This window comes from Oxyura jamaicensis, chromosome 17 (genome assembly GCF_011077185.1).
Source record: "Oxyura jamaicensis isolate SHBP4307 breed ruddy duck chromosome 17, BPBGC_Ojam_1.0, whole genome shotgun sequence".
In the NCBI taxonomy this organism is placed as follows: Eukaryota; Metazoa; Chordata; class Aves; order Anseriformes; family Anatidae; genus Oxyura; species Oxyura jamaicensis.
In genome coordinates this window covers 9,358,956-9,369,493 of record NC_048909.1, presented here as the reverse complement: position 1 = coordinate 9,369,493, position 10,538 = coordinate 9,358,956, and the positions used below count along the sequence as shown (strand labels likewise).

Sequence of the window (10,538 nt, the reverse complement as noted above, 5' to 3'; positions counted from 1 at the left end):
TTTAAGAAAGTACTCAAAAAAATAGCTTTATTTGCACTATTCATGCATTTGACCACGTGTCAATGATAATGATCCTTGTTAAAAGTTTTCTTTGAAATGTAAACTGACATACCTACACTTTAATGTTTTAGATACCCTTAAACCATTTTTAAAGTTTTTTAAAAAAACATATATACATAAAGCTCCCTTAGTCATACAAAAACTTCACAGTACAGAGGAGGGCCTGCAGTCAGCTGTTACTGCTGGCAAGGGCCTTTCCTACCAAGGCTTGTAAAATAGTGAGGTAGAAGTCTTCAGAAGTGGTACAGTCCCAAGGAGCACAGGTGTGTATCTAGAAAACGAGTGACAAGAGTGGGTTTGCGTGTGACCGGTTCTGGCTGTTGCACAATACTGGCTTGTACAGCAAAGGCACCTTTACAGTTGCACAGATACTTTGCATGTCTTGAGACTTAACTCCTGCTGCAAACAGGGTCCTAGAAGTAGCTGTAGGTGTGCTTAAAGCTTTTCTTCTCTCCGAGCACTGCTGTATGGCATTCTTGAATTATTTTTTATTTAAATCATTACAGTAGCAAGTCTTACACGTAAGTGTTTGTAACTGAGGTTTGTGTGCCACCCCCTACCTTTATTAAAAACCAGGTAGGTATTACTGAAAGATCATGGATGGCAGTGGGTTAAGTCAGTTACTACAGCAGTGATTTCTATGTATCATTTAAAACTTTACAAGGAGCTCTCCCAATTTGTTTGAAAATAAACACCTAAGAGTCAAAGTAGCATCAAGTGCTTGGACACCAACTATAGGAATGCTTTCAGTTGGCTGAAGAAAACATGGTCTGGGAACAGTACTGTGCCTCCCCGTTCTTTGATCACCTCGTAAGCCCCAAAATTCAAGACACTTACAAACAAATATTAAGTGCAAACTAAGCTGAAGCAACCTCTCTTACCTCTGGACTTCACTGAGAAATTTCTCATGAGCAGGAATGCCATGAGTGAGACACCACCGAAACGCCTGCTGGTCTGCTGGGGATGTGTGCAAGTCTTGTCAGAGCACCCTAGAGAAAGCAGTAGAAGTCTGAGCAATAAATTACAGTCTTCAAGTAGTAAAGAGATTTTTTTTTAAAGAAAAAATTGATTAAAAAATTAAAAGGCAAGGAAGCAAGTAAGTATAAAACTGCTCTTTGAAGAAGGTAGGCTTCCTCTAACAAGTTTGCTACTGGTGAAGCAACCAAGCGTGCGGTGTGGTTGCCCCACCTACAGAAAACCCCCGCAGTGCCTCTAGATGGTAAGCATATGGGTGTAACAGACTACCAGAGAGAGAAACATTTTAAAAGTATCAGAATTCTTGTATGCACTAGACAATTACCTGTGTTTTTGTTAAACTCAGAGCATCATGAAGGGATGCTAGACTTGATGAGCTTTGGGCTAGAAGCAGTGAGTTTGAAGAAGTGCTGCTGACCAGGTCATCCAGGGCATCAACCTGTCGCTTCAGGCTGTGAAGGGTGCCTTCGGTTTGCTGTTTTCCTCTGATCAATACTTCTACTTGCTTGGACATGCACTGGCGGAGCTGAGCCTAAATAAATCATTAGTCCTAATTACATGCAGTTAGTATGATTTTGAAGACTATATTTAAATAGTCTGATGATCACAAGTCAAGCCATTAGGGATATAATGTTAAGAGACTCTTGAATCACAAGCAGCTGGCAATGGGTTTGCAAACGAACTTATTTTTAAATAGTTTACCTCTAAGTCAGAAATAAGTTGTATTCCTCTGGCATTTATCATGAGCTGCTTAAAGGGGCAACTCTAAATCAAACTGGCCATCATATCTGCCTAAAATGGTCACAGGTGCCCCTGAACTGCAGATTTTCATGTTGCTAACATACCACAGTATAACATAAGTGACAGAAACATTTTGGAACACTCAAAAATCCAACTACAATTAACTTATTTAACACTATTCATCTTGATATAACAGTTGCTAGGCTCTTTCACTATTCCCACCTAACAAAAGACACCCAAAGGTATTTTGCAGTTCATCATTATGTACAGAGTGGATAAGCAAGAGCTGGAGAAGGATCTCCCACACTCTGTCATTTAGATTATTTTTGGAAGGGACCTAACAGACATATTAGTGTTATGGGGAAGAGATGCATCACCTTCAACCGATCTTCATGATGCTGCAGTTTCTCTCGGAGAGCCTCTCCACGCCATTGTTCATCCTTTTGGAAACAAAAAACATGCAGCAACTGAGCACTACAGCTAGAGGTACCGATACAGACATGCTCAGCTGTAACATGAATAAGGGCTACTCTCTGAAAGCATTTTACCATTAAGAGGACTTTAGAAAAATCCAACTTTTCTTCCAAGGAGAACAGTCTTCTGTCAGCAGCAGCAAATGGAACAATCTCCTCTAAGTTATCAGGTTCACAATGCAGACTTTTTACTGCAGAAGCTCCCAGATCTTCCAAAGGTTCTGGTGAGGATGGGCTTGAAGATTTAAACCCTATCTTAATTTCATCTTCAACCTCCATTTTAAGCAGTGCTACTGTATTCTGTATTTCCCTTTGTCTCTCTTCCAGGTCTTCTCGAGTCTTAACCTACAACAGAAAACAGTCTTGCTACGTTGCTGTCACATTACAAATGCATCAATCCAGAGTGATTTCCTGTGTAACTGAATGAGTTTTATCTCTGAAGTGTTTATGCTTTGACTATTAAAATCAGAAGTCATAAAATCTCTGAGCAGATAAAGTTAATTTCAGAATTAAGGCTGCAATTGCTTATGAAGTCACTCTGACTGGAGAGGAAAGTAAAGTTACCAAGACACAAGCAGTTAACTTAAACCTATTTGTACTCTGACCTAGCACAGCCTTCCTCGATTGCTTTGTAGTCACTAGAAGTATTCTTCTCTGAAGAACCAGATTTATAAAGGACTTACAAACAACTTATAAACAGCTTAAAGGTGGGACAATGTGGAATCACCTTTTAAATTAAAGCAAATAACAGAAGAAGAAAATGCTGGCCCAGGCTGGCACTACCAAGTTAAGTCTCCAGTGAGTAGCTTTGAACTGTGATAACAATTAGTGATTTACATAAGTTACGACTCCAGTTATGCCAGCTTCCTATGACCAAACCTTAATGCAAACAAAAGCCACAGCCCTAGTTCTTGATTCAGACATTACGTAAATTATGCAGACAGCAAATATAACAGCGCAGTTACCATGTATCTTTGTAATATCCAAATTCAATTATTCTAAGGAATAGCTAGGACTCCCCACCACCTTCCTCAGCTCCTCCCCAAAAGATGCGGTCTCTTTCTGGTACCACTTTACTGGGTGAGAGGGACTGAGCCATTTGAAGTAGCCTAATCAGGGCCTGTAATTCTCTACCGTGTGATGGGTAGAGAGTAACCATGCAGTTGTGCCACTGCCTCGACCCCCCAAAATAGTTGAAGAATTGCTATAGAGCTTGGCAGTATTAGACTGAAAACTCAGCACCCAACTGACTGGCTGGATTTGGTCTGTTTTTAAACCAGGATTACTGAGTGCTAACAAAGCATAACTTTCCCAATTTGAAGAAAAATAAATAAATAAATAAATAAATGCATAACAATTTTAAGTAGGTCTATTTCAGTTAATGTCAGTCTGCATCACAGGAGGAGATTCAAAACCAATACAATATAATGCTGTCTAGAAGACAGCTTTCCCTCCGACCTGCCTAGATTTGCCCAGGCAGTTATACCTGGTTCTGGAGATCCATGTAGTCCTGCTGGATCCGGCCAAGCTCTTTAATAAGACGCTTGGCTCGTTCACGGTTATGGTGTGCTACCTGCTCAGCAGTTGCTATATCACTCTGCAAACAGTTATTTTCATGCTTTTGTTCCTAGGAAAATGCAGAAAGATTTAACGTGAGCACTCACTTCAGAAAAATGGATCAAGAGAACCCACATATGACAATTTCTTCAAGTTAAAAGGTAAAAACAGCATAAAGTGACTACAGAGGTATTCTGCAGCAGTCTCAAAATACCAGAATTTGTTTGCCTCAAGTTCTGTCTAGTCATGAAGTTATAACGCATGACTTTTGTTCTTCCTGCAATTAAAGGGGCTTTTTATCATTTTGACCAAAAAAAAAAAAAATCACCAAAAACTTCCAATATTCCCCCCATCTAATCAGGGCTTACAAGCAGTTCTCTTTCAAGCTGGGTCTTCTGTGTTTTCATTGCTTCTTTCAGACTCAAGATTTGTTTTTCTGTTTTTTTCCTCTCTGATGCCAGCTGACCTTGGAGGTGGTTTAGCTCAGACCTGGAGACTTCCAGTTCTTTTTGAAGAGACTGTATTTCTTTATTTTTTTGTTGTAACTGTAGCTCTTTCTCTGAGATCTGATGTTCTGTTATCAACATTTAAAATAAATACTGATTAGCAGAAGTGTAAATACCTTGGTATGTTTCATACACATTCATAGTTTCAAACATTTTTCTGCCAAGCACTGTTTGGAAAAAACATTGGCACAAGGTGGGACGGGACAGAAAACCAGTTGGTTTAGAAATTCAGTTCTTTCAACAAATCAATTTAAGGACCAAGAGTCAACCCAGGCACTGAATTAAAATCCAAGTGACTTATTTGTACAACAGATCTTACTGTATTTTCTGATAGTTTCTTCAAGTGCTGCAGATCGGGATGCTTCATTTTCCAGCTTCCTGTTGTTTTCTTCTGTCAGCCTTACTTTTGCTATTGCCTGCTCCAGTTTCTTTTGTTGATCTGTTAGTTCCTTTTCCAATAGTAGTTTCTGTTCTTTCAGTTTAGCGGTACTTTCTTCCAGTTTTTTTCCTTCACACTCTGAATTTTGCTTGAGCTGATGAAGAATCTGGCAAAAACAAACAAGAGAGATCCCATCCATTCAAACTTTAAGTAGCAGCAACTCAGTAAGAACAAATACCATCACCAGATGACCTGACATAAGTTAAAGCATGAGAAATCTGAAAGAAGAAAGGTAGTATAGTACTCAATCTAAACTAAATTCATCCTTTTTCCCTTTCTTTTTTCAGGACAGTTTCAGTTTTTCTTTTGGCTAACACTTTGTTGAAACTTCTTGGCCAACATACACTAATTTTACTAGAGGAATATATGATTAAGCCCTAGTTTTCATGAAGGGCTGATGGTTTTGCACAGAAATTCAGCAGAACAGAACAAGAACTAGCTGCAAACATTAATCCACTCAAAATCAGAAGTAAACTTAAGGAATGGAGGACCCTGAACTTTTTGATGCTTAGTTTTTGAATTCTAGATTAAAGCTGGATTTTAGTTTTGATCAGTTTCACTTGAAAAACATTTTTATTAGTTTAGGTATACTAAAATGTTCGCTTACCTCCCACGAGAAATAAAAATCATGGGAAGAAATTTATCGAACTATATCTAGCTGCTATGTTTTGTCAGCTGACCAAGGAAAAAGTATAGAGAATAGTCTGTACCAGTCCATTTCCTCACCTGTACCAGTAACACAACAGCAGCCCACATACAACATTGTGCAGTGCCTGCCGCTACACTAGCCCTTCATGCACTCAGAGGTCATTGCTGATTTTACTGGTTTTGTTATCAGTTCAGTATACGATGACCTTGCCAAGAAGGAACAGTCCTTTGTTGGGATGCAGTAGCTTTCACTAAGACATAACTGAATGTTGAAGCTTTGTTTGTGTTCATTGCTATTCCTCTAGAATAGAGACTTCATGTTTCTTGCACCAAAAGCTTTTCTGTCTGCGTTATTTTTAAAGGCCAGGCAAAAGCTAGACACATTATCAGGCTCATTACCGCTTCTTGTTTGGCTAGTTCTGTTTCTTTCTCTTTGATCTCTTTCTGGAGCTTCTGCAAATGGTTCTCCCTCCTTTTCTGTCTCTCCTGGCAACTGTTACATTTCTTTAAGCTTTCTAGGATATCTTCTTTCAGGGTTGCCTGCTCTCTAAGCAGCTCTTCCTGATGCCTTTTATTATTTTTCAAATCCTGTAATATAAACAGAAAATCAAGCAACATAATCAGCTGGTAAAAGTAACAGGTATCTGGCTAAACAGGCTCGCACTTGAAAGAAAATAACTGATCACCCCTAAACACACTGAAAGACTACCTTCTTTTTAAACCAGGCACTGAGCGAATAAATACAATAGGAAACACTAGATGCCCAAGTTTAAAGATGCCAGAGTAAAGGCTGTACTGCATTTTAAAACAAAACAAATTGTCTTTGCTAAAAACAAAACCAAAACAACAACAAAACACACAAAACCAAATGATAAAACAGGTTGATTTTGCCTCCATACCTGAATTATTTTCAAGATCAATGTAAACAACAACAAACCCCAAACTGCCACCACCACACCCCCCAAACCCACCCCACCCACACACTCTGTCAGGTACATTTGGTAATAACAGCCTGACTGGGAGCCTCACCACAGCTGCCACTTCCCTTCATGTTCAAAAATGGAAAACAAAATCGAAATCATCTGGTTAGGTACCTATCGTAGTCCAAATCACTCCAAACTCAGCAAGACTAAAGAAACTAGACATTGTTTATTAGCTCTGCAAAGTGTCTGATTTTGAGATAATGTGATTACAGGAAGAAACAGGCAATGGGCTATCAATGGTGATAAAAAAATGTCATTGGTTCTGTGCAATCTACTCGCTACGTAAGAACAAGCATAAATTTGACCAAAAATAACCTGTTCCACCAGATGAAGACGTTGCCTGGAGTCACTGAGTTCTCCTTTCAGCATTTCTAGTTCTTCCTTTTTTTCTAGGAAAACATTTGATGAAAGACATTTTCAATCAGCAATCCATGCAGTAACTAGACAGATAAAACTTCTCTTCCAGTAAATGAAAAGTTTCCATCTTTTTGACATATTAAATACTTTCTGCCTGTAGATATTTGAGCATAGCAGATCGTTTATCATACAGTGCAGTTACATACACTGTGCCTTTTAATGCCATTCTTTTAAACTACATTACAGCTTAAAAAGAAAATTTGATCTTTACCTTGAAGATCTTTTTGTACGACAGTAATGTCTCCATTCAGTGACTTTTTTTGTTTGTTCAGTAGATCTATCTCCTGCTGCAGGCTTTTAACATCCAATTCCATTTTTTCTACGTTGGACAATGCAGTTCTGCTGCTATCTTCAGTAGCTATCAAGTCTCTGTAAAATGTGAATGTACGTTCTTGGTTTGTTGAAAGTACATGGTGAGGACTCTAAAAGCAGTTGCATTTCAGTAGTTTTTTCAGCTCAAGGGCATGCTATTTAGTAGTTATAAGAACAAGACAGAAGTCTCATTCTAAGGCTTAACATTTTGCTTTTCATAACGTGGCAGTGCATTCATTGCATTGCCATGATGTAACAAATGCTGCTGCATTCAGCAGCTTCAATTGCTGCTTATCTTCTGTAAGTCTGCTACAGACATTCTACAGAAACTTAAAATAAAGCCTCCCCAGGGTGTAAGAAATGACATTCTATAGTATTCTATAGAATAGATGCCCATATTCTGTAGGTTCTGTAGGGCACCTCAGACTTCCAGCAATGTTTTTAACCAGGATAAGTTGACATTCAAAACACTTCCCATCACTTCCTATCTATGCAGAACACGTGCCCCCCTCACACCTTCTGGTTTGTGACAACTTCTTTTCCAAACTCTGACAGTCTTCTTCAAGCTTTTGCTTTTCTTTATTCAAAGACTCAATATTACTTTGCAGAACGCGCATTTGAGAAACCAGATGTTCATTTTCCTGACGGTCTTTCTCAAGTAGTTGTTCCTGCCAATCCACTTCCCCTTGCTGACACTGAAATAATCTCTGAATATTCTCCAATTTCAACTTCTCCTAAGAAAGAAAATATTGTGAACAACACACATGGTGAAAAAGAACAAGTTAACATCTTTATCTGCAGCAGTTTAAAAACCTTTCATTCACAGATCATGTGCAGGCAGATACAGTACTCTCTACTGCATTGAAAGAGGGAGGAAATGCTTAAAGTGCCAGATTCATTTGAGTGCATTTATGCTAAAGGTTAGCATGAATATTAGGATGACAACTGTAAGATGGGGGTGCAAGTATTTGTTCCTTCATAGCTTAACCACTATTGTTTTCTCCCAGCCATAAGATAAGTAGCAAATCCCTTCATCACGGGGATTTTGAGAGAATGACCACTTCAAGAGCTAGAGTTGACACATCTAAGTCAAGAAGTGTTATCCTGGGCTCTGACCTAACAATCCCGTAGCTATTACAAGGCTGCCACATGGCTGCCACTGATCTTCCTGCATGCTTGTGGCAAAGTTGAATGCCTGTCTGCATTCATTAAAATAAGAAGAGACTAGCTGAGCTGAAATACCTTTACAATTATAGAAAGCATCACCCAGCTGAGTTAGTACACTGTCTTCCATACCAACTTTGTGAGTGAGGGCACAGATAGAATTTGGATAAAAGAATCTGGAAGGTAATGCTAAGAAAATCGTATTCATCATTCTGCAGATAACAAAAGAGCCTAAGCTGTAAATGAGACTAGTGACTCAGATTTAGGAGCACAGGGACTCTGTCACCCAGACCCTAATAGAACCACAGAACATGCAGGCCTCTTCTTCCAGTTACTGTACTAGCTATAAAAGAAATACTCACTTCTAGGACTGCAACTTGAGTCTTTTCTAGTTCGTTGATCTTTTGGTCGTGTTGTAGTTTCAAACCTTGAAGTTCGTTATTTTCAATCTCCAGCATTTCCAGAACATGTTTCAGTTCTAATAAGATGAAAAAAATCAAAGGTTAACAACATGCACAGTAAAATTAATTCTATTCTTTAAAAAGACATTAAGAATTTTTTTTTTCTTAAAAAAAAAATAAAAAATAACTTAAAAAAATAACTTAAAAAAAATAACTTAAAAAAAAGTTATTCTGGAACAAGTACCTGACAGACAATGAAGTAATATTTTTTTTTTCAGAAAGTACAAGATTTGCAAGCCAATGCTTATTATGCTTCCCACAATCTGACAGGATTTAACTGCCTGGAAGGGCAATCCTCCATTTCCCTTTGCACCCAGATGTTTAATTCTTCTGTCAGCACGTCAGAAGTGGCTGGTATCTCCCAAACACATAACACTAGAACACAAACTTAACCGATCAGTACTGATGGTAGATTTGTTTACGTTTCTCACTGGAATTAAGAACTCCAGTCCCAGAATCAAAGCAGCGCTAAGCATGGCCTCAACTCAAGCACAGAGAAACGGTCAGTTCTGTACTGTGTACTGGAGAGTCTGAGTCTCCAACTATAACAAACACAGAACTCTTTCTCTCTAGGACAACAGTTAAAAATAGTGAAAAGATGACTACACATATGTACGATTAGCAGCTTAGTGTGTATTTCTATTTAAATTGCACAGATTAATATCTACCTATCTTATGTTTAGTAATTTGCCCAAGTATTCCTTGAAGATTTTCTTCCTCTTCTCCAATATCCTTCTTTATGAATGAAAGCTGTGTTCTTTTCTCATTTATTTGGACATCCAGTTCTTTCCTCTCAACAGTAAGCTCCTTCAGAAGCAGCTTTATTTCCTATGGAAATATATCAGTGTTAAAATGACCGTCAATATTTGCCATTTGATTTTTTTTTTCTTTAAATAAATTGTAAATATTTAAAGTTATATTTTAGAAGTCTGTTAACTATAAACTGGACAGTTTAATTGCAGAATTTATAGTTACAGTTAACAATTAATATACCTACACTTATAGTTGACAATTTAAAGCATTGGTTTTGTGAAGATTTTGACCTAGAAATCTCACCATAACAGCATAATTCAAGTGAACAGTAGGTAGGTCTTAAAACAGGAAGCCAGACAAAACATCCTCTCCCCCCCCCCCAAAAAAAAAAAAAAGATAATTTTGATCCTTTGTTTTTATTTCAGTGCTAAGAGTATGAATCTAGTAAAGTCTTTCTTCCACAAGAAAGCATAGATGCCCTTCTGAGCAAGCAAACGGGAAGGAAGGAGACAGACAGCTGACTTATGCCAGCTTTGTTAAATTTTATGCACACTAATCAGATTGATTTGCTTTAGCTGATTGCCACAGCAACACTAAGTCAGAGATTTCTGTTTGATACAGTTTAATTCTCAAGGGACCAATCTGTAAATATTAACAAAATGAGAAGAGTTCTATTTCTTATCTGTGCACCTGGTCTTAAGCACACAACTGTAAACTTGCTTGTTCTGTTTTTCAGTGGGTTTGGGGAGGATATAGAAAGCAGAGCTAGTTTTGTGGAAGTTCTGTGATGTTTCTGATACTTTATTCTTTAGCTGTTCTTTAACAATATAATAAATGGAAAAATCAGAGTTACTCTTATTTGGCGCTGTTTTTCATTTGCTTCAGTCTCCCCATCTCGAAGAGCTTCTTTGAGGTCACCTTTCTTTTGACAAATACAGTCTTGAAGGACATGGAGCTGCTCTTTTCTTTGACTTAACTGTTGCTCCAGAAACAACAACTCTTGTTTCTGAGCAGTAACCTATAATGTAGAAATTCAGAATGTTAACAGA

At 38.1% G+C, this 10,538-nt stretch overlaps 1 protein-coding gene across 4 annotated transcripts in view; it reads right to left on the bottom strand.

The window, feature by feature from the left end:
• CNTRL (centriolin) overlaps nucleotides 1-10,538 on the bottom strand; it is a 32,688-nt gene continuing 22,150 nt past the window's right edge. For all 4 annotated transcript variants that reach the window (XM_035341908.1, XM_035341907.1, XM_035341909.1 and 1 more), the window contains 15 exons: nucleotides 10,343-10,507; nucleotides 9,405-9,564; nucleotides 8,638-8,753; nucleotides 7,628-7,845; nucleotides 7,011-7,168; nucleotides 6,698-6,771; nucleotides 5,799-5,987; nucleotides 4,632-4,857; nucleotides 4,175-4,380; nucleotides 3,736-3,876; nucleotides 2,325-2,594; nucleotides 2,154-2,216; nucleotides 1,361-1,567; nucleotides 942-1,049; nucleotides 1-331 (listed from right to left, as the gene is read on the bottom strand). In XM_035341908.1, the coding sequence (XP_035197799.1) occupies nucleotides 966-1,049; nucleotides 1,361-1,567; nucleotides 2,154-2,216; nucleotides 2,325-2,594; nucleotides 3,736-3,876; nucleotides 4,175-4,380; nucleotides 4,632-4,857; nucleotides 5,799-5,987; nucleotides 6,698-6,771; nucleotides 7,011-7,168; nucleotides 7,628-7,845; nucleotides 8,638-8,753; nucleotides 9,405-9,564; nucleotides 10,343-10,507 (2,277 nt within the window). In that variant the 3' untranslated portion in view covers nucleotides 1-331; nucleotides 942-965. The remainder of the gene's footprint in view (nucleotides 332-941; nucleotides 1,050-1,360; nucleotides 1,568-2,153; nucleotides 2,217-2,324; nucleotides 2,595-3,735; nucleotides 3,877-4,174; nucleotides 4,381-4,631; nucleotides 4,858-5,798; nucleotides 5,988-6,697; nucleotides 6,772-7,010; nucleotides 7,169-7,627; nucleotides 7,846-8,637; nucleotides 8,754-9,404; nucleotides 9,565-10,342; nucleotides 10,508-10,538) is intronic.